We start from the raw sequence: 22,193 nt of genomic DNA, 5'->3' as shown, positions 1-22,193 counted from the left end.
GCTCGGTCCCAGCTCCTGCCAACCTAGCAGTTTGAAAGCACATCAAAGTGCAAGTAGATATATAGGTACCGCTCCGGCGGGAAGGTAAATGGCGTTTCCGTGTGCTGCTCTGGTTCGCCAGAAGCGGCGTAGTCATGCTGGCCATATGACCCGGAAGCTGTACGCCGGCTTCCTCGGCCAGTAAAGCGAGATGAGCGCCACAACCCCAGAGTCGGTCACGACTGGACCTAATGATCAGGGGTCCCTTTAACTTTACCTAAATGGTCTCACACTCATCACAGGCAGTCCAGGCAGTACCAAAAGCCCTGACAGCATGATGGGCACCCTTAAAATAGGGCGGAAAACATCTGACCTCCTTCACTATGGAAAGAGACTTATTTTCCATTAAGATTTTGTCATGGAAATACTGGGTTACACTGACCCACCATTTCATGAGGCAACTTTTAAGCAGGGCATTGACCCCTCTGTTGTTCAAATATGAACCACCATGAGTACAATATTCTTTTTAAAAGGCTATGATTTAAAAGCAAATGTGCAAGGAAATTCACTGAAGAGTGTTTCAAAAGAGGCCTGCTTTCGCCTTCCTTTTACTGATTGCTACTAAAGAAATTCCAGTGCAATTACTCAAGTACTTTTGGCAGAAGGAAGTGATTCATCTACAGCAGACTAGTCCAAGGTGACTAGAAAAAGAAGATGTCATGTTCTCATTTGTAAATGAGATGGATCTACCAAATTTTAGTTAAATTATTTATATCCTCTATTATTATTAAATTACTGGGTGTTCATTGCAAGAACAATCATAATGCCTGTAATTATGGTAGTGATGATGTGAATGTCAGACTTCCATTGCAATTATTCTGAGCTTCATCATAAGATAATTTACCAATAAATTGAGTTAACTACTTTTTTTAATCTAGAAAAAGTTGCATGGTATTATGAAATTAAAACATCTTAATTACTGTGAATGGGTTGATGATTATGATTTTGTCTGATGGAGACCAGGAATTTCACAAAAGAAATTTAATGTCCCATTATGACCTGGAATTTATCCCCAAACTTCTAAAGTCCAGTGCGCGCATACACATACACATAGAACTAGTTTGTGGCAAGTTTTAATTGGGAGACAAAAGACTTAAGAAAGAAAGCTGGGAGTCCAGGCTGGCCCAAGGCATTTGGCTGCCTGGAGTGAAGAAAGCAGCCTGCTTCTATTTCATGCACAACAGATGACCATCCTGGCTGTTGAATCTCACTTCAGTGCGTCGGGAGTGTATTTACCTGAGGGTAAAAGGAGTGTGGACCAGGACCAGTAAGATTTACCGTATTTTTTGCACCATAACACTCACTTTTTTCCTCCTAGAAAGTAAGGGGAAATGTCTGTGCGTGTTATGGAGCGAATGCCTGCGGGTGGCGGGGGGGATCTGCTGCAGTCGTGAGCAGAGGATCCATGGTTCCCCTTCCTTCCCTCCTCCGTGGTTACAAAGCATGGATCCACATGGATCCTCAGGATTTTTGCATTGGGCTACTCCAAACTCACTGTCAGATCACATGTCTGTGGCCACAGCATGAACCACAAAAATCATATATCCACTATTTCGTTTAGAATATTTTTTTCTTGTTTTCCTCCTCTAAAAACTACGTGTGTGTTATGGTCTGGTGCATGTTATAGAGCGAAAAATATGGTAACTGCCAGTTCAGGTGGCTTCCGCAGGTAGAATCAGAAGGGAGAACTATCCTGTCCTTTGCCTCAGGCAGCAAATGTCTTAGGCCAGGAGTAGGCAACCTAAGGCCCAGGGGCCGGATGTGGCTCAATCCGGCCCACGGACAGTTCAGGAATCGGTGTGTTTTTACATGAGTAGAACGTGTCCTTTTATTTAAAATGCATCTCTGGGTTATTTGTGGGGCATAGGAATTCGTTCATATTTTTTTTCCAAAATATAGTCGGGCCCACCACATGGTCTGAGGGACGGTGGATCAGCCCACAGCTGAAAAAGGTTGCTGACCTCTGGGTTGGGCCAATCTGCACAGGAGACAACTAGTCAGTTTTGGGAATCTTAAACAGGTTCAGTAGTTTTGCTATCTCCATATAAGAGCCTAATTGCTCTCTTCAACACTCTACTTCAGTATTTGAAACACTGCACTGTAAATCTCCAGGGTGTCTCTTACCCAAAGGAAACTAAGTCCAACAGTGCAGGCCATAAAACCTCTTACTACTCGGGGAGGTAGGAAACACTTAATATATTACTTTAAAATGCTCAGGTGCTCTTCTGCACAGTCCAGGCTTTAGACATCCCACAACATAAGTGTTTAGCAAGGCTCTGTGTAAGTAGCAAGAACCTATGGAGTTCCTACAAGTGCAGAATGAGATTTGGGGGCAGTGAGTACTTTATGGGGGAGGGACTCTGGAAACATTCTTATTGGCTATGGATCCACCATCACATTACATGGGTGAATTTCACTGCTAACAAGTGACGGGGGTTAAATCAATAGCAACTTTTGCTCATTTTCAGCTGAAAGTTATGGAAACATTGTGCAAAGCGAATGCTTCCATTATGGTGCCTTGGCATTAGCAGTTATCGGATTCCAACCCACTACTCTCCTCATTCTTCCCAATACATAGCTTTTGTCCATTTATGGACAGACCAGGGGCAACATCTCTGTCTTTGATTATATAACAGAGACCTAAGCAAGGAACAGACTGTGTCAGATCAGTAACTGCAGATTCACTAGGCTTTATTGAGTTGCTACAAAGCTTCTATAATTCTTATAGAAACTTAGACCACAGGGCTCCGTCACAAACACCCGTGTTGAGGGGCAGCATCAGCACAGACTTTCCATCATTCAGGGCCAAAACAGGTGTGTCATGAAATGTGTGGATGCATTTGTTTGTTTGTTTTCCTTTAGGAGCAAGCAGGATTAGCACTGCGACATGCGAAGAGATGAGGTTGAAAACCTTTCCCACCAAAAATATGTCTCCATTTCCCAAAGTTGGTATTTGGCATAGGAGAGAAGCTCATGTTTTCATAGAATCACAGATTTTTAGCGTTGGAATGGTCATGTGATCCGACCCCCTGCAATGCAGGAATCTTTTTTTAAAAAAAAATATTTATTGAGATTTTACAAAAAAGAAAAACAGTATGGTAAAAAATACAGAAAAAACAGACATTTAAACAAGTAGAAAAAGAAGAGGGGGGAAAAGGGGGAAAAGAAATAATCCATTTTTCAATATCTTTAGGCTCATTTGCTTATTTCCTTGACCTCCTCACACCTCCCCTTTTTGTATTCCCATTTATTAAATCCTTTCAGCAAATCCTTACCCTCTTTCATTTATCTTTACTCTATATTCTTAACCTATTATAACTATAAATTTTCATCCATATAACTATCTATATTTACATATTCTTATTAACCTTAATACCAAAACCACTTATTTTCAGTCCAACATCATATTAACATTCATTAATTTTACAGTATTTCTGCAAATAGTCTTTAAATTTCTTCCAGTCTTCTTCCACCATTTCTTCTCCCTGGTCTCGGATTCTGCCAGTCATTTCAGCCAATTCCATATAATCCATCATCTTCATTTGCCATTCTTCCAGAGTGGGTAAATCTTGTGTCTTCCAATACTTTGCAATAAGTAATCTTGCTGCTGTTGTAGCATACATAAAGAAAGTTCTATCCTTCTTTGGCACCAATTGGCCAACAATGCCTAGAAGAAATGAATCTTTTGTCCAATGCAGGAATCTTTTGTCCAATGTGGGGCTCAGACCCAGGACGCTGAGACCCAGGTCGTGCTCTGCCGACTGAGCTAGAGAAGCATCATTCGTGGGGCTAAAAGCAGCTGAAGGGCATTTTTGATGGAACTGTGGCATAGGGAAGGTTTTAAAAAACGTCTCTGCATACTGTGACCCTCATCCTGCTATGAACCCAGCACAACTGCTTTTGTTAAGCGGGGAAACAGCCATGTGAATTCATACTGTTATTCTTTACGGAAAAAGTTCAGCTTATACATTATATTAGAGCTGCCATATGTTTGGCTTTTCCAGGACATTCAAAGGCAGAAATGAGGTCCGGGGGGGATTTCAGAAAGGCAGTGCTTTGTCTGGGATCTTAGGCAAGTCTCTTGAAAAAAAAGCTCAACAACTTTCAGGGGGGGCTTGGTTTTTTTCTGAAATATGGCAACCCTGCATTATATGTGTTAGGGAACTGACATCGGAGCTAGAGGCGGAGGGAAGGCTCTCAAATGATGCTGGAGAAGGGCCCAGCAGGGAGAGAGGCAGCTCCGCAGATGGGGAAGCAAATCAGCGCAACACCAGGGATATAGAGGGGCTGATGGGGGAATCGGCGAGAGGGCTCCAGGACTCTTCACCGGACACCAGCGGGGAGAGCACGGGTCCTCCGCTACCCACGCCCACCCTGCGCAGAAGACTTCCGCGCAGAGAGAGTAGGAGGAGACTGGGTGTCAAACAACTTTTATGTTGGAAAAGATTTAAGAAACTCCCACTGACGGATTCTGCCAGTGACTGAGGCAGCCACCATGAGAAGGGGCTGTGCAGTCAGAAAGTTTTAACAAGGCAAATTAGCCGAGAAAGGCACCAGTTTACGCATGAGTAACTCATACCCATTACAATATGCCACTTTCAAACCCTAGCAAAGTCATCTGTCTTCACTGTTTCCAACTAACCAGAAACCCACTTTTATTTTCTTATTCAGAGTTCTATAATAGTGATTTAGGTATACAAGACAAATCATGGAGGCATCCAAACCACCCTCCAATTTACTGGGCAAGTTTAAAATCGAGTTTTTGAGACACATATGATTGCATGCAGTCTATACCACTGTGATTGAACCAATGTACAGTGGTGCCTCGGGTTACAGAAGCTTCAGGTTACAGACGCTTCAGGTTACAGACTCCGCTAACCCAGAAATAGTACTGGGTTAAGAACTTTGCTTCAGGATGAGAACAGAAATCGCGCTGCAGCGGTGCAGCTACAGCGGGAGGCCCCATTAGCTAAAGTGGTACCTCAGGTTAAGAACGGACCTCTGGAACGAATTAAGTTCTTAACCCGAGGTACCACTCCATATAGATCAGCCAATTGTCAAATACCAAGAGTCCCTTTGCTAAGAACGTACCATTCTGCTACGTAATTGCAAATTTGCATAATTTCCAAATCCGCTAGGTATGAGGCAAGTCTACTCCACACCTGTGCATCTTGACCAATAAGAAAGCAAAAACTATCTAGAGTTTGAACTTTGGAGAAAGTAAATGCTAGTAACCTAAACATGCGAGCAACTGAGAACAAATTGTTTTTAGATTGCTTTGGCAAGGAATAAAATAGCACAGTTTAATGTATTTTAGTCTGAGCATTTCTCGACTGCCCTTCATCAATGCTCTCAAGGCAGGCCTTTCATGTACCGAGAATGAATGAAGAAAGAACAATGCTATTTGACCTTTGAATTCTCTTTCCAAACATAGGACCACAAATCCTTGTTGCCCATAAACAAAGCACACACTAAATCATATTTGCAGAGGAGCAACAGCATGCGCCTAAGCTGATGGGATTCATGTGGTACAAGAAAGCATTGCATTAAAATAGAAGATAGTTATACACCTCTGAAAATGTCATGAAGTCATAGTTTCATAGTGCATGCCTACAGCAGTACAACCCTGAGCAATGCCAAACCCTAGATTATTGGACTTTGGACCCAACTCCTTTTAGCAGATGTGATCCCCAGAGCCACTATTGCCTTTGAATATGGCGAGTCGCATACTGAGCATTCTTCGTTAGCACTATTTGAAGAGAAGTTTAGAGAAAGGGTGCTTGTGAAAAAGCAGCTGGAGTCCATTCCTTTTTTGGTATGGGTTTTATAAACAGCCCTGAAATATCCAACACAGTTGTGTCACTTCTACTATACCTGCTTTATACATTTTTGCCACTATTGCTCTGATTCAGCAATTAGTCTCCCCATGCTGTTATGAGCATTTGATTGCCAGCTCGTTTCCAGGACCAATTCAAAGTCAATGTGTAAAGCACTAAAAGACTCAGGGCCCCAAATCTGAAGACAGCCCCCTTCCCTAAATACCTTCTCTGGTGCTAAGGTTGGCAGAGGGGGCCTTCTTGGTGATTCCATCACCCTCAGAAGCATGGGATGGTGGTATCCCAGGAGAGGGCCTTCTCTGTGCCAGTCCCTGAGCTGTGGAAGTCCCTCCCCACAGAGATGTGTCCGGCACCCTCCCGAAACAGTTTCCAGACTTTGACACTTGAAATGTATATTTTCAGGACTCATCCTATTATTTGTGATTGCAATTTTTGGGAATGTTTAAATTGTTGTATCCACCTTGGGTGAAGGGCAGGAAATTTAATTAATTAATTAATCCACATAATAATGTTTTAATATGATGATAACAACAACAACTTATTATTTATACCCCGCCCATCTTGTTCCATTTTCGCAAACATCTACCAGATGCTACCATGTGCAGATCAAAGGGCGCCAGTCCACAGATCTACCTTACAAATTTATACCTTACAAACTGTCGAGGTTTGCTAGAGGATGGCATCCCAAGGGGCAACAGGATCAAAGCTCTAGGTCTAAAGGGAGCAAGCATTCATCCAGCTGGGGACAAAGGCAGAAAGCATAACCCAAAGTTGTAAAACAAGATTACAGCAACAGGAAGTAGGAAGGAGGATGGTGAGAGCAGCTTGGCCCAGGAAATATTTTCTCAAGTAGCTCAGATTGAATAGCAAACCTTGGGCCCAAAGCATTATAGACCAGATGGAGTGGGTAGCACATTTCAACCTGTCATTTATTCAGCAGAAGGTGCTGCCTTGATGATATAAGGTAAAGGTAAAGGGACCCCTGACCATCAGGTCCAGTCGTGGACAACTCTGGGGTTGCAGCGCTCATCTTGCTTTATTGGCCGAGGGAGCCGGCGTACAGCTTCCAGGTCATGTGGATAGCATGACTAAGCCGCTTCTGGCGAACCAGAGCAGTGCACGGAAACGCCGTTTACCTTCCCGCCAGAGCGGTACCTATTTATCTACTTGCGCTTTAACGTGCTTTCGAACTGCTAGGTTGGCAGGATGATATAGGATGATATATTGGCCTTGATGATATAGTACCTGCTTAAAAAATAATAATAATAACAGTGGTCATTTTTCCCCATCCTCAAGTGCACTACTTCTGATGGGGATGAAAACAAGCTCTAATGCACGTCCCATTCTTTGGGCTGCAGGATATTTCAGGCCGAGAACAATGGCACATTGCTACCTGCAAAGCTTCAAGGCCCTTTTCGAGTTCTTTATGCAGATGTATTCAGTTGCAGGACGTATGTTTTTTTGAAAACAATGTAAACTCTTGTACATAAGACTAAGAAGCCCCACATCAATAACCAGCACGAGGGCTTGTCCTCCTTCCCAACCGCGGTTCTTTGTGAGCAGCAAAAGATCTCCATTTCGCCTCCATGCCTCACAGCATCTTTAATGGCACACCTCAGCATTCCATTCACACACACACACACCTGAGTGCAGCTCATTGTTTAAATGCCCATTAAGAAAACAGAATATGCCTTTTCTCTCAAGCAAATACAAAACTCTGTAATACAAAGTGAAACTGACTGTTCTATTAACGTCCATCCTGCATCAGGAAGTTTCTAAAGGGTGGAAATTTTATAATTGACTTTTCTGCTAGTAGCAAATGTCAGTTTTTCCTTAATCCTTCATAAGTCAGTAAGGTGTTTCAAAAGCCTCCAAGGCTACCACCACAACAGGACTTACAAATTAGCACATTTTTTCGCTTTTCATTAGACACAATGCAGAAATCTTCTCATATTAGGGTTTCTCGCCTCATTATTGAAAGTACTAGTACTTTGGAACTTCTGGTAGCAAATTAGAATGTGCTCAGCTAGGGTCTATTGTAAAATCAGCACTTCAAAAACTATCACATACTTGTTCCTCTTTAAGCACTGGAAATATTGGAGTCTATTTTAAAAAGCCTTATGGAGTCTGTCTAGCCTTGCAAATCATCACTGTGCTATGGTGAGCTCCCTTTTATTTTCTGAGGGCGCAAAGCCATTATTGTTCTTTCAAAAATAAAAAGGGATCGTTCCTTGCTGTGATTAAAAATTACTTGAGGTAACGGGCTGTATTAAAACCCCAAATCATTTAGAGCTCTCCTCTCTGGAATTTGCTTTGCAAGTTTCTGGCACTGTGGCATCGACTGGATTGACCTCCCCTCCTAGTGAGCAGGTGACATTACACAAACCTCCCAGGATCGGGAAATGGGGGCTTCAACAAGACTCTGATCACTGCCCAGAGGGAGGAAGGAAGAAGGCTCTCTAAAGAAGGCATCACATACCAGCCACATGCTGTCCAATAGAACTATTTTAGCACGTCAATCAAAGCGGGAAATGCAGCTCCAGCTAATTCCCAGCGACACTTTCCCTACAAACATAAGATGTTGCCAGAGTTCATAAGGGAAGTGCCATTTCCTGCAAAGGTATTTTCTTCTGACGCATTGCAAACAGGGGGCTCTTTCTCCTACAGAACAAACAAGCACTGGTGATTCTTTTTATGCATTTCTCAGATGAAAGAAAGCAGCGTGCTCTCTCCCTGGCCCTTCTGAGTCAGAATGACCCTCTTTCTGGATTCCATTTTCTGTAGCCAATTGCTTGATTTTTAAAGGAAGGAAGGTGACTTCCTGGCCCACAAGCACAGCAGAGGGTGCCTTCCATCCATGGGCAGCATGCTATACTATTTGTACTGCTATCCTCCTGAGGTCAGTGCCTGAGTATCAAAAACTTCATAGGGATATCTGGGCAGAAGGGGAAATCTGACAGACGAGTTGAAATGTTTGCAAGAGGACTTCAGAAAAGGCAGCGCTAGTAATTTCTTTTTTGAACCCCTAAGGGCATAATCTAAGCCCCTGCAACCTCATTTCATTGCCAAGGAAAAAGCTTCAGGATCTCTGGTGAGGAAGGGCCATGCGTGTGCCAAGGGATATCACTTGTTAAAGAAGAGACATGCTTTCTGACCTGATAACAACACTGTTTCCAGGTAGTGCGCTCTCTCTCTCTCTCTCTCTCTCTCTCTCTCTCTCTCTCTCTGTGTCTCCCCCCCCCCCCCCCCGCAGGCATATAGAAGAAGAAGAGTTTGGATTTGATATCCCGCCTTTCACTCCCCTTCAGGAGTCTCAAAGCGGCTAACATTCTCCTTTCCCTTCCTCCCCCACAAGAAACACTCTGTGAGGTGAGTGGGGCTGAGAGACTTCAAAGAAGCGTGACTGGCCCAAGGTCACCCAGCAGCTGCATGTGGAGGAGCAGGGAATCGAACCCGGTTCCCCAGATTACAAGACTACCGCTCTTAACCACTACACCACACACAAATATATCAAAAGGCTTGTGGGCATTCCACAATTCTGCCCAAGTATGCAAAGCAGGGAGCGTGGCATTTAGTAGTATGACAATATGAACTTTGAGATAGCCATGTCTCTAAATGTTCTTGTCTTCTAGCTGCCAATACAGAATCTGGCAAAGCCCTGAAAGACAGGAATCAGCGACTGAGGAGAATGAAGGGCTGCACACCATTCCAATCTGCCTTGCTTCTCCCCATGACTGGCAGAAGGAGAATACGAAGATTCATTTACATGTCTTGCAAAGCTCAGTTGTTCATGGAATTGACTTTCTGTTACTTTGGAGCAGAATTTTAATCTATTTTCCATGTACAGTGGTACCTCCGGTTATGAACTTAATTCATTCCGGAGGTCCGTTTTTAACCCGAAACCATTCTTAACATGAGCCGTGCTTTTGCTAATGGGACCTCCCGCTGCCGCGGCACCACCTGCGCACGACTTCTGCTCACATCCCGGGGCAAAGTTCAGAACAAGGAGCATCTACATTCGGGTTAGCGGAGCTCGTTACCTGAAGCGTTCGTAAGGAGGACAGTAAGTAACCCGAGGTTCCACTGTAGAAACTCCCTTGCTATACTTGAGGCATTCTTATTATTCTTAGGTGGTATTAAGTGTCGCGCTGGGTTGAATATTTGCAGCTTGCAAGATGGGATGACCCCCCCCCTCCTTCCACCTCTTCTGGGGTTTCTCTCCCAACCCCTCCAGCCCCTGGGGGATAGAGGGAGGAGAGGGGGAAAGCCTCATTGTACACACCATAGTCCTTGTGCATGGCTTCTGCCAACAGACTCATTAGGTAAATCCTACCTATTATTAGTAGTAAAGAAAGAAAGAAAAGTGTGTAAAACCTATGCAACATGAGGTGTACAGGTGTTCTGTTGCATAGATGTTGCAACCAGGAGGACGGGAAACTAAAAAAAAAATACCTTTCAGGAACCAATGTTCTACTGAGGTGTGAAAACCCTTCTAGAATTTCATGCATATCTCATAGAATAACCTGGCTGAATAAATGTGTTTCTTTAAGAGGTACTGACAAGCTGATTTTAAACAGCTTTCAAGCAGCTAGTAATACTGCAAATGCAAACCCAGTGGTGTGCAGTCAATGGACTAGGGGGACTAGGCTAGTCCCCTAAATGTTCTGATTAAATTAGAGTATTAAAGCATTCCAGCCTGGCGCCTCCTCCCCAAAGTCCAGGAAGATTCTGCCTGGCTTAGGGAAGGAGGCGGGTGCTCCTGTGTACAATGTCACTTTCCCATATCCCTTGCAATCTGGCGCCTCTGGCCCTAACTGTTCCCCTATGAAAAATGTCGTCACACACCACTGTCAGCAAACCCCTCTCACAGCTCAGCTATAATGCAGAGATCCAGCTTAAAGCAGTGGATTTGTGTTCTTCGCACCAGAGAAGCCTATAAATAGGAGGGAACACTTAGCAGAGCAGAATATTAATGGTCTATGGCAGAGTTTTCATAGCATTATATTGTTTCAGGTCAAGGTGCAGAGAGACTCCAGGCTCTGCAAACATCTCTTACTGTTAGAAAGTTATTCCTGCTGTTTAGTCAGAATCTCCTTTCTTGTAACTTGAAGCCATTGGCTCAGGTCCTACCCTCCGGAGTAGGAGAAAACAAGCTGGCTCTGTCTTACATATTGAAAGATGGCTATTATATTTCCTCTCAGTCCCCTCTTTTCCAGGCTAGACATACCCAGGTCCTTCAACTGTTCCTCATAAGGCTTGTTTTCGAAACCCTTGTTCGTCTTGATCACCCTCTTCTGCACATGTTCCAGCTTGTCAATATCCTTCTTAAATTGTAGCACCCAGAACTGGTCTGACCAAGAGAAAATAGAGTGGTCGTTACTTCCCTCGACCTGGACACTTGATGCAGCTTAGAAGAGAATTAGCTGTTTTTGCTGCTTGTGGTCCACCAAGACCCCTAGATCATTTTCACATGTGCTACTGGCAATCCAGATGTCCCCCATCTTATATTTGTGCATCTGGTTCATCCTGCCTAAGTGCAGAACTTGACATTTGTCCCTCTTGAAATTCATTTTGTTAGCTTGGGCCCAGTTCTCTAATCTGTTAAGGTAATCTTGGATCCCGATTCTGTCTAGCTACCCCTCTCAGTTTTGTCTCATCTGCATATGGTGTCATCTGCAGTTCCTTCATCCCAGTCGTTTATAAAGGTGTTGGACACAGAGGCATACCTAGGCTCCCTTGCACCCTTGGCAAGGAGCTGTATCCGTCCATCCCCCTGTCCCTTGCCCACCCTTTGTGCCCTTGGATCCCTGTTGGGGAGGTGCCCAGAGGAGCCTGTTGCTCCTGACAGTCCTGCTTCTGTGTGTCACGTTCCTCCAGGGGGTTGTCTTCAGCTATAGGTGATCTTCCTCCTGCCTAGGGGCACCCCACCTGCATCGCTGTCCATTCTGCTCTTTTGAGAAATTCCTCACCTTGCCCAGTAGCTCACGTTGCTGTACCTTCTCTTCTTGCACTTGCTGCAGGTGTGGTTTTGCACAGGCTCAGGCCGGAAGGCAAACATGGCACAGCTGTTGCTGGTCACTGCAGCAGCTTCCTTGTGTCCATGTCTCTTGGTCCTGCGTACATCAGGCCTCCCCCTCAAAGCGCCCTCACAGACACCCCTGCCTACACATCCTGGTCACGAGCTTCCAGAGGCTGCAATCCGCTAAATAAAACTGCTGCTGGCTGCTAACACCTCCTGAGGAACAAAAGGTGGTGGTAAAAGGCATTGTGTTTCATCTGCTGTTTGTAAAACTACTGGTTTCAACATGTGAGAAAGGCTAGCTATCTAAGCAAGCCAAAGTAAATTTGCTTAATTTTGTTCATTTTCAGCCATTTATCAAAAGGAATCAAATTAAATTAATAAAACCAGCCAGACTTGATTACTCAAAATCAATTCAACTGAAAGAAACAGTAGTGGAACATGTCCGATTTTGATCCAGGACTAGTATAAGCCGTGCAATGTGCTATCAAAAGCATGCAGAAATGTGAAGTCAAATGAAAAACAACCATTAAGCTCACACATGGTTTGGCATTAGTGGACTCTTAGTTGTTCGACAACTAAGCCGTTCGAGAAGCAAGGTACCACTGTATAACAAAGCTAAACACACTGATTTCTGAGCATCTTCCTCCTGTTACAACATGACTCTTGGAAGGCCTGTCAAGAGCTCTGGCGCCGGAGCAGCCCAAGCTGCAAGCCATTTAGGCAGCTTAGATTTATGTTGGTGGGACTAAAATTAGTTTGCATCCAAGCAAGTGTCCTTAATAACCGTGTTGTTAAAATGGGCTTTAAACCTTTTGACAAAAACTGTGGTTTCCTGTTGTGTGGATGAGCCTTACCAGAAGCCCGTCAAAATTATTCATTTGTCACAGCTCTTCCTTGACTGAGGGTGGATGAAGGTTACTTTGCACTTAGACATCACACAGGATGTTTGCAGCCGTGAAGTCTCCCATCTGAAGGGGGAGGGTCCTGTATCAAGGACCTTCTTCCCATTGCTCTAAATGACTCCTCTAATCTCCTCCATTAAGGCAAGCAGATGCCTCTGCTCTCCCCTCTTCCCATCACCGCATAGCCAGGCTGCTTGTACAGGGGGACTTTCAAGTGAAACTTACTCAGTGCCACGCAGTGGCGTAGCGTGGGGGGTGCAGGGGGGGCCGGCCGCACCGGGCGCAACATCTGGGGGTTAGGGTTAGGGAGCGCAAATCCACGGGTTAAGGGGCGCAAATTACTTGCCTTGCCCCGGGTGCTGACAACCCACGCTACGCCACTGGTGCCACGTCCTACTTGGAGACACAGCACAAGGCAGGGGGAACAGGAGCAGGTTTCTTCCTCTGTGCTGTGGGCCGGGAGGAAGAAGGGAATCTTCCACATACATCCAAATAATCATCCTAGGGAATCCACAATGACTGCTCTATATCAACGCCATTCTTCTTCAGCAACCAAGCTGATAAATGAATGTGGTAAATACCAGAGTGCTCTCCACAGCTCCCAAGCAAAAATTAACCCTAAGGGATTAACTACCTTTCCCCAACACAGCTTCACCAATCAAATCAGCGGGTCCCTTGAGGCTACTTTGAAGTAAAATGAAAGGTGTTCACAGATCCAGTCCTCCTGGGTCTCCTGTCATTTGGCCCTGAGAAACACATGCTTGCTTAACAAAAGCACATGCAGTCTCTCTTTCTTCAGGTTGTGTGTTCTACAGATCAGTTCCATTTGTTGTGAGATCATAGAATCATAGAATCATAGAATCATAGAGTTGGAAGAGACCACAAGGGCCATCGAGTCCAACCCCCTGCCAAGCAGGAAACACCATCAGAGCACTCCTGACATATGGTTGTCAAGCCTCTGCTTAAAGACCTCCAAAGTAGGAGACTCCACCACACTCCTTGGCAGCAAATTCCACTGTCGAACAGCTCTTACTGTCAGGAAGTTCTTCCTAATGTTTAGGTGGAATCTTCTTTCTTGTAGTTTGGCTCCATTGCTCCGTGTCCGCTTCTCTGGAGCAGCAGAAAACTGTGACTTGTGGTCATTAGCCGTGACCCCCGCTAATTGATTTACGAACCTCGATTAGCGATTTATGACTTCCCGGGTCCGGCGCGCTTCCCTTAGCTGCGCCACTCCGTCACGACTCAGCAGAGCTTCGCACAGCGTTGTAAAACTGTCACGTTCCAGACAAACACACACAGCACCGGTTTGTCTATTTACAGCATTTATTCCAATATTTCTCAGGAATTTCCAGGACTTTTGGCAGCCATGCCAAGACCTGCGTCTTTTCCCCACAGCTCACATCGTGGGACTGGCAAACTTTGCCCAAGCTCCGCCCGAGCTTCCAAAAGTGACGTCAGAATGGTGAGGCATCCTGGGAACAACTTAACCAGTTAAGTTCCAACTCCAACACCCCCTCTTGCATCACCTTCTGACCACACCTTTTTGAGTTCAACACCTTTCCCTTTGCCTTGTGCTCCTTCCCAGCATCTTTCCCAGGCACCTGTTGAACCCCTTCAACACTCCCAGAATCACACTGTGCGACACTTTTCCACGCACCTGTGATCTGATACCCTACTGACCCATTAGGGCCAGCAGTTGTGTCTTCTCCGTCAGATTTTTCCCCCTCTGACATGACAACCCTTCCGTGAGCTTTCTCCATTACCGGAGATGAAGCCTCACACCCGGACACTCCTTTCACAACCCTTGGAGATGCCCAAACCTGCCCTGAACCCTGATTCTGGATCTGGTCCCCATCACCGGGATCTGAACCCTGATTCTGGACCTTATCCCCATCACTGGGTTCAGCCACAGCCTCCCTTCTCCCTTGAGAAGACTTTGCACCCGTCACCTGGTGACGCACTTCCTTTTCCTTGAAAAGTTTCTCCAGAGCAGACCCAGTAAATTGTGACCCTCGGTCGCTCTTGAACCCTTGCACCCTGGTGGAGAACCTTCGTTCCACCTCCGCAACCCAATCCTGGAACAGTTGCGCCACCTCCCCCTGTGATTTGAGAGAGAAACACCTGCCAACCTGGCTGTGGTTACCTGTCAGCGACAGCACATACCTGGTCCCACCCAGACTCTCAGACCTCTTGGGTCCTGACAGATCTGTGTAAACCAGCTCAAAGGGCTCTTTGGTTACTCTCCCAAACCCGGGAAAACCAAGCACCTTTGCACCTTTGCATGCCCTGCACCCTTGGGACCTCCTCCCACATTTCCGGAGCTTGTACCCTTTTGTGCACCTGTGCAACTTTTGCACATCTTTGGGAACCTTAGCACACTTCACCTGTGCTTTTCCAGCATTCCCACCACCCTCCATAGGTGACTCCAGAACAAAGACGTTGTTCTTGCTCTTCGCCATGTTGACCCGTTGTCGCCCCCCTCTGAAAATGGAACAGGTGTCATTTTCAAAACGAACATTGTATCCCTGCTTCTTTAGAGCTGATACAGATAAAAGACAACACTTCAGTCCCGGCACAACGTTGATCTCTCGCTTCTCCTGTGAAGTAGAGAAAAACACGTTAGCCACCACACCACAGACTAATTTTTGTGTTCCGTCTGTGAACCCAACAGTCATCCCTGTCAAAACAGCCCTGCATTTCCGCAGCTTCCCAGCAGATGTCTCTGGAATCAAATTGCAGTCAGCAGCAGAGCCAATAACAACACTCTGCTCTGGCCTTGTTCCACGAGTCTCTTGCTGGCACCTGGCACGTACACCAGCCTCAGTCCCGCGCCTGGTTGTTTTTCCAGACCGGTTGCCATGGTAACCCGACTGGTTCCCATGAGAAATCAACAGTTTGACCTTGGCAACATCCGCAACATCCTGCCTTTTCTCTCTGCTCCGGTGGGGGCAATCTCGCCGCAGATGTCCCGGAGCTTTGCACACGTAGCAACGACGAATTCCAGTGGAAAAACACTGCCTGGGGCTCTCAGCTGGCTTGGCCTTCCTCCTCCTGGAACGGCGCCTCCCACCAGCCTCGCCCCCCCTGAAGCTGCTCTCCGCACCAGCAGGTTCAGTGGAAAACTTTTCAAACTTGCCTTTGGAACTTTCCACCCCCCCGACATGCTCACTAGCACTCCTTGAGGCTAAAGCATCAGGAACAGGGGCTCCAGCCATCTTTAGGCTTCCAGCTTCAATTTTGCCCTTGGCCTCCTGCTGAGCCTTCACAGCAAACACAGCAGTACATTTCCAAGCGTCAATTGTCCCTTTGCCCCCCCTCTGGGGCCCACAGCCTTCCCCAGCTGTGCACCGGCTCTCACGTAGGTGATCAGCGCCATCTTGTCCTTCTGTTCTGAAGCAGCCATCTCCCGGCCCTTGCTTTCCGCCTCCAGCCTCACAAACACCCTGGAGCGCTGAACGGCCTCTGGCTTCCTGGCACCCAGAACAGTAGACTTCAGATCAGCAGCCAGGTTGCCCAACTTCTTAAAGTGAGCCTCCCACAGTCCTCCAAGACCTGGCAGCCTGCCATCTTCCCCCGGGGCCCAGCGTACTCACGTAAACAACCAGCCGCTCTTCGCTCCCGGTCTAGCAGATCAGCTCCCCTGCCTCTTTGGACTTTAGGCAGAACTATAAGCTGGCATCAGCAACGTCGTCAGCTTGCCTTCAAACGTTAGGCACACTTCCAAGCTCTCTGCAGCCTTTCAGCACAGCGGCTTTCAGCTTGCCTGCCTGCTTGTCTCAGACTCCGGCCTCCCGTTCTCCAAAAGCGCCCTCAAGCTGTACTCACAAGACTTCCAGCTCCCCTGGCGTGGAGAAACGATTCCCTGCTGCTCTCAGCTCCTTGGCTCCACAGCAGTTCTCAGCGTTTTTTCAGCCAGCTGCTTTCTTAGCTCCGCAGCTCTCCTTGCCTTTCAACACCAGGCAAAAAGTTCTTCCGCCTCTTGCCGGCCCCCTGCTCGACACCGCAGATTAAAGCTTCCGTGACAGATTTACAAGCGATAATTTATGGGTCCATAACCTGTGACTTGTGGTCATTAGCCGTGACCCCCGCTAATTGATTTACGAACCTCGATTAGCGATTTATGACTTCCCGGGTCCGGCGCGCTTCCCTTAGCTGCGCCACTCCGTCACGACTCAGCAGAGCTTCGCACAGCGTTGTAAAACTGTCACGTTCCAGACAAACACACACAGCACCGGTTTGTCTATTTACAGCATTTATTCCAATATTTCTCAGGAATTTCCAGGACTTTTGGCAGCCATGCCAAGACCTGCGTCTTTTCCCCACAGCTCACATCGTGGGACTGGCAAACTTTGCCCAAGCTCCGCCCGAGCTTCCAAAAGTGACGTCAGAATGGTGAGGCATCCTGGGAACAACTTAACCAGTTAAGTTCCAACTCCAACAAAAACAACCTTTCTCCCTCCTCTATGTGACATCCTTTGATATATTTGAACATGGCTATCATATCACCCCTTAACCTCCTCTTCTCCAGGCTAAACATGCCCAGCTCCCTTAGCCGTTCCTCATAAGGCATCGTTTCCAGGCCTTTGACCATTTTGGTTGCCCTCCTCTGGACACGTTCCAGTTTGTCAGTGTCCTTCTTGAATTGTGGTGCCCAGAACTGGACACAGTACTCCAGGTGTGGTCTGACCAGAGCAGAATACAGTGGCACGATTACTTCCCTTGATCTAGATGCTATACTCCTATTGATGCAGCCCAGAATTGCATTGGCTTTTTTAGCTGCCGCGTCACACTGTTGGCTCATGTCAAGTTTGTGGTCAACCAAGACTCCTAGATCCTTTTCACATGTACTGCTCTCAAGCCAGGTGTCACCCATCTTGTATTTGTGCCTCTCATTTTTTTTGCCCAAGTGAAATACTTTACATTTCTCCCTGTTAAAATTCATCTTGTTTGTTTTGGCCCAGTTCTCTAATCTGTCAAGGTCGTTTTGAAGTGTGATCCTGTCCTCTGGGGTGTTAGCCACCCCTCCCAGTTTGGTGTCATCTGCAAATTTGATCAGGATGCCCTTGAGTCCATCATCCAAGTCGTTGATAAAGATGTTGAATAAGACTGGGCCCAAGACAGAACCCTGTGGCACCCCACTAGTCACTCTTCTCCAGGATGAAGAGGAACCATTGATGAGCACCCTTTGGGTTCGGTCAGTCAGCCAGTTACAAATCCACTGAGTGGTAGCATAGTCAAGACCGCATTTTACCAGCTTCTTTACAAGAATATCATGGGGCACCTTGTCAAATGCCTTGCTGAAATCAAGGTAGGCTACATCCACTGCGTTCCCTTCATCTACCAGGCTTGTAATTCTGTCAAAAAACGAGATCAGGTTAGTCTGACATGACTTATTTTTCAGAAATCCATGCTGACTATTGGTGATCACAGCATTCCTTTCTAGGTGCTCACAGACTGTTTGCTTAATGATCTGTTCCAGAATCTTCCCTGCTATTGATGTCAGACTGACTGGGCGGTAATTATTTGGGTCCTCTCTTTTCCCCTTTTTGAAAATGTTGATGTTGGAATATATAGGGTTAGGAAGAAAAGAGGGGGGGGGACAGGAGAGAGGGGGTGGAGTGGGAAAGCTTATGTTCTTTTACTTAGTGCATGGGGGGGGGGAATTGTGTCAGCGTGACTTGTGCAGGCTCTCTATTCACTTTAATAAAAAGTATTAAAAAGTAAAAAAGAAAGAAACACACGCTTGCAAAAACGAGCCCTACCTGTGTGTGAGGCAACGTTAGGGCCAAACTTTCTGGGTAGTTTTAGGAATTGTGTTAGACATATTTGCAGTGTCAAGGCTGCAGAGAGAGAAGGCAACAAGTTTGAAGAGCAAAGCTGTGGCTTTTAGGAAAGGCCTGAAGGGAAAGGCCAGGTCAAGAGCTTTTGAAGCTAATCTCAAACTCGTCCTGAAAGAAAACTCATATAACATCTTGAACAAAACTTGCCAGTTCTTTCATCAGGAGAATTGGGTCCCAAAAATGCTCCCTCCCAAGTTTGCTAATGATCTGTTCTCTCAGTTTTGGTTCAGTGATAGGAAGCAGTTTAGGAAAAGAGCACCTGTCCACTGCTATCAACATTTCTCTGTGTTTCCATTTGGAGAAAATATTTCTCCAAGTATTTCTTGGAGAAAATATTCCACAGTATTTCTCAGTTACTGAGTTCTGGCTCTTTTCAATTAGTAGCCCCTTTTCAATGACTTCCGTTACACCTCCCCCTCCCCCCACTAATTCCACTGGCGAAAGAGGAGCTAGGCTCTTTCTATTTTTAGCCGACCAAGGAACACTTCTCATTTACAGCAGGCTGACTTCGTGCGCCGCCCGAAAAAATGGTTCCCGTCCACAAAGTGCTTAGACAGTCCTCCTTTGACTGTATCCCTGATCATCCACTCAACTCAGATTTGGTTACAAGATTAAAGAATGCGCTAGAAGCCGGGGACGAAAAGGTCGTAATGGATTTACTCTGCAGTGAAGTTAAGCATGCAGATGCCACCATAGAGCTGTCTAACGATGACTGGATGAAGACCCCGACAGCTCAATTGCACACTCTGGTGTTAGTAGGTAACTGGATCATTTGTGCATTTAAAAACTGACTCATTTTAATTAAGGAAGCAGCAGTAAAGCGTGCGCTAGGTTAAATGGTTCCCTTTATAGGATAGTCACTATACCAAGAACACTTGAATTCTGACCTAAAAAATAGTTATGTATATAATTATTGCCATTTTTCTTTCTGAACATAATCTTGCTCAATTTGAGAAGGCAGTTTTAGGTTCCGCAGAAATTTTGGCAAGTAGCATATTAGGATGAGGGGGAATGTAGTCTATTCTTACAGACAGGCAGACAAGTACTAGTACAGTGGTACTTCGGGTTACATACGCTTCAGGTTACATACGCTTCAGGTTACAGACTCCGCTAACCCAGAAATAGTCCTTCAGGTTAAGAACTTTGCTTCAGGATGAGAACAGAAATCGTGCTCCAGCAGCACGGCAGCAGCAGGAGGCCCCATTAGCTAAAGTGGTGCTTCAGGTTAAGAACAGTTTCAGCTTAAGTACAGACCTCCGGAACAAATTAAGTACTTAACCCGAGGTACCACTGTAGCTACATTAAAGGGCATGTCTGCTTCATTCCCAATTTCTGGAAAGCTTGCAAGGTTCTCTGGACATAAAATGCACCTCCTCACATCATGAATGCAACTTCCACTGGGTAAAAAACAAACCCTCAGCACAGCTGAAATAATGCATAATAAAGCCACCACTAAAAGATTGTTTCACAACAATCATATTAAGCCCTGGAAGTTTCTTGCTTCCAGGAGCAACAGTAGTACCAAACAATAGCGAGGGAGAAAAATACTTTCCTGAAGGAAGCATTGACTAGCATGAGAGTTTGGAGATCCTATAACCATTGAAACTTAACAGCCTCACAGATCCTGTGATTCGACAGCAGAAAGCAGCACAGAGATTGGGACAGATCCCATTTGATTTGTGGGAGTCAGCGCTGTTGGAACTTAAAACTTGTATCTATTGGAACGTTCTATGTCTCAAACCCTTCACTCTGAATATGCCTTGACAGCCATACTTTGGTTTTAACCTGAAATGCAACCTTTCATGCTTGAGGACTAAACACAATCCTATCTGACTCAGCTTGTTGTGTTTTAAGAAGTGAAACTGCCAGCAAAAACGGAGACTAGGGCCTCCTTCAAATGCTTGAATGTCTTTAGGTTGTTGTAGGAACAGCAATCTGAGACACCGAGTGGCTAACTAGGAATTATTGTGACGGTCCAAGGCAAAAATTTAGTCTAGTGGAATCAAATAACCAACGCTTTGTCTTTCAGCCTAGTTTACTCATTGGCCTGGTTCACACATCACATTGAGGTTGAATCCTGACAAGACAGAAGTACTGTTTTGGGGAGACAGGGGCGGGCAGGTGTGGAGGACTCCCTGGTCCTGAATGGGGCAACTGTGCCTCTGAAGGACCATTTTGGATCATTTTGGACTCACAGCCGTCCATGGAGGTGCAGGTCAATTCTGTGTCCAGGGCAGCTGTCTACCAGCTCCATCTGGTACGCAGGCTGAGACCCTCCCTGCCCGCAGACTGTCTCACCAGAGTGGTACATGCCCTGGTTATCTCCCGCTTGGACTACTGCCATGCGTTCTACACGGGGCTACCTTTGAAGGTGACTCAGAAACTGCAGTTAATCCAGAATGTGGCAGCTAGACTGGTGACTGGGAGTGGCTGCTGAGAGCATATAACACCGGTCCTGAAAGACCTACATTGGCTCCCAGTACATTTCTGGGCACAATTCAAAGTGTTGGTGTTGACCTTTAAAGTCCTAAACGGCCTTGGTCCAGTATATCTGAAGGAGCGTCTCCACCCCCGTTGTTCAGTGCCGAGGGCATTCTGGTGGTTCCCTCCCTACGAGAAGCAAAGTTACAGGGAACCAGGCAGAGGGCCTTCTCGGTGGTGGTGCCTGCCCTGTGGAATGCCCTCCCATCAGATGTCAAGAGAATAAACAACTATCTGACTTTTAGAAGACATCTGAAGGCAGCCCTGTTTAGGAACGTTTTTAATGACTGATGTTTTAATGCATTTTTAATATTTTGTTGGAAGCCACCCAGAGTGGCTGGGGAGACATGGCCAGATGGGTGGGGTATAAATAATATATTATTAGTATTAGTATTAGTATTGACCATCTTTATCATAAACTATGATTTTGTGTGAACACAAAATAAAGTGCTTTTGAATGCTGCTGAGATAGTGGGTGTTTTGCCCCTCGCCAGGGCTGTTGAGAAATGGCATGGTCTCACTTATTGCTACATTTTGACCTAGACTCATGGTCTGTGTCTCTCCAAAAATGCCATGTGTTGTAACAAAGTTTTGCTCTTGGCTTACCACTTACATTTCATTCTGGAAAATATACCATGAGCCTGGATTAAAACATAATGCTAAGCCAGATCACAGTTTGTTTTTATTTCAGCTATAATTTAATGTCCTTCACTTGATGATGGCAGAACTAACAACTACCTGTTAGCACTCAGTATATAAACCCAAGGCTTACCAGCCATGGGCCGGTTCACTCCTACGGAGATCATCCGTGGGCCGGGCCAGCGCAGCGTGATGCCGGAAATCGCATCTGCACATGCCCAGACACCGAAAATCACACCTGTTCAGAAGCGATTTTCGGCAACTGGGCATCCACAGAAGTGATTTCCGGTATCTGCGCATGCGTAGACGTGATTTCCGGCACCGCTCAGCAAGTCCCCGCACCACGCTGCACCGGTTTAGCACAGCACACAGGGGACTTGCCGAGTGGGCGACTCGGTTCGGGGGTGGCTCATGGACCGGTGAAACGGTTTTC

General features: G+C 46.0%; 1 protein-coding gene and 1 long non-coding RNA gene across 3 annotated transcripts in view; one reads left to right on the top strand and one right to left on the bottom strand.

Moving 5' to 3' along the window:
• The window catches only part of LOC310693484, a 105,736-nt gene that overhangs the window by 75,378 nt on the left and 8,165 nt on the right, over positions 1–22,193 (bottom strand). The gene's annotated exons all lie outside the window — the stretch shown is intronic.
• ASB18 (ankyrin repeat and SOCS box containing 18) overlaps positions 19,140–22,193 on the top strand; it is a 40,911-nt gene continuing 37,857 nt past the window's right edge. Inside the window, exon 1 of the mRNA XM_083474206.1 lies at positions 19,140–19,399. Coding sequence (XP_083330332.1) covers positions 19,168–19,399 — 232 coding nt within the window. The 5' untranslated portion in view covers positions 19,140–19,167. The remainder of the gene's footprint in view (positions 19,400–22,193) is intronic.

Source organism: Podarcis liolepis (genome assembly GCF_965112155.1).
Source record: "Podarcis liolepis genome assembly, chromosome: 1".
Taxonomy (NCBI): domain Eukaryota; kingdom Metazoa; phylum Chordata; class Lepidosauria; order Squamata; family Lacertidae; genus Podarcis; species Podarcis liolepis.
The sequence above is the reverse complement of the archived record's forward strand: the minus strand, read 5'-3'. Positions and strand labels throughout refer to the sequence as shown.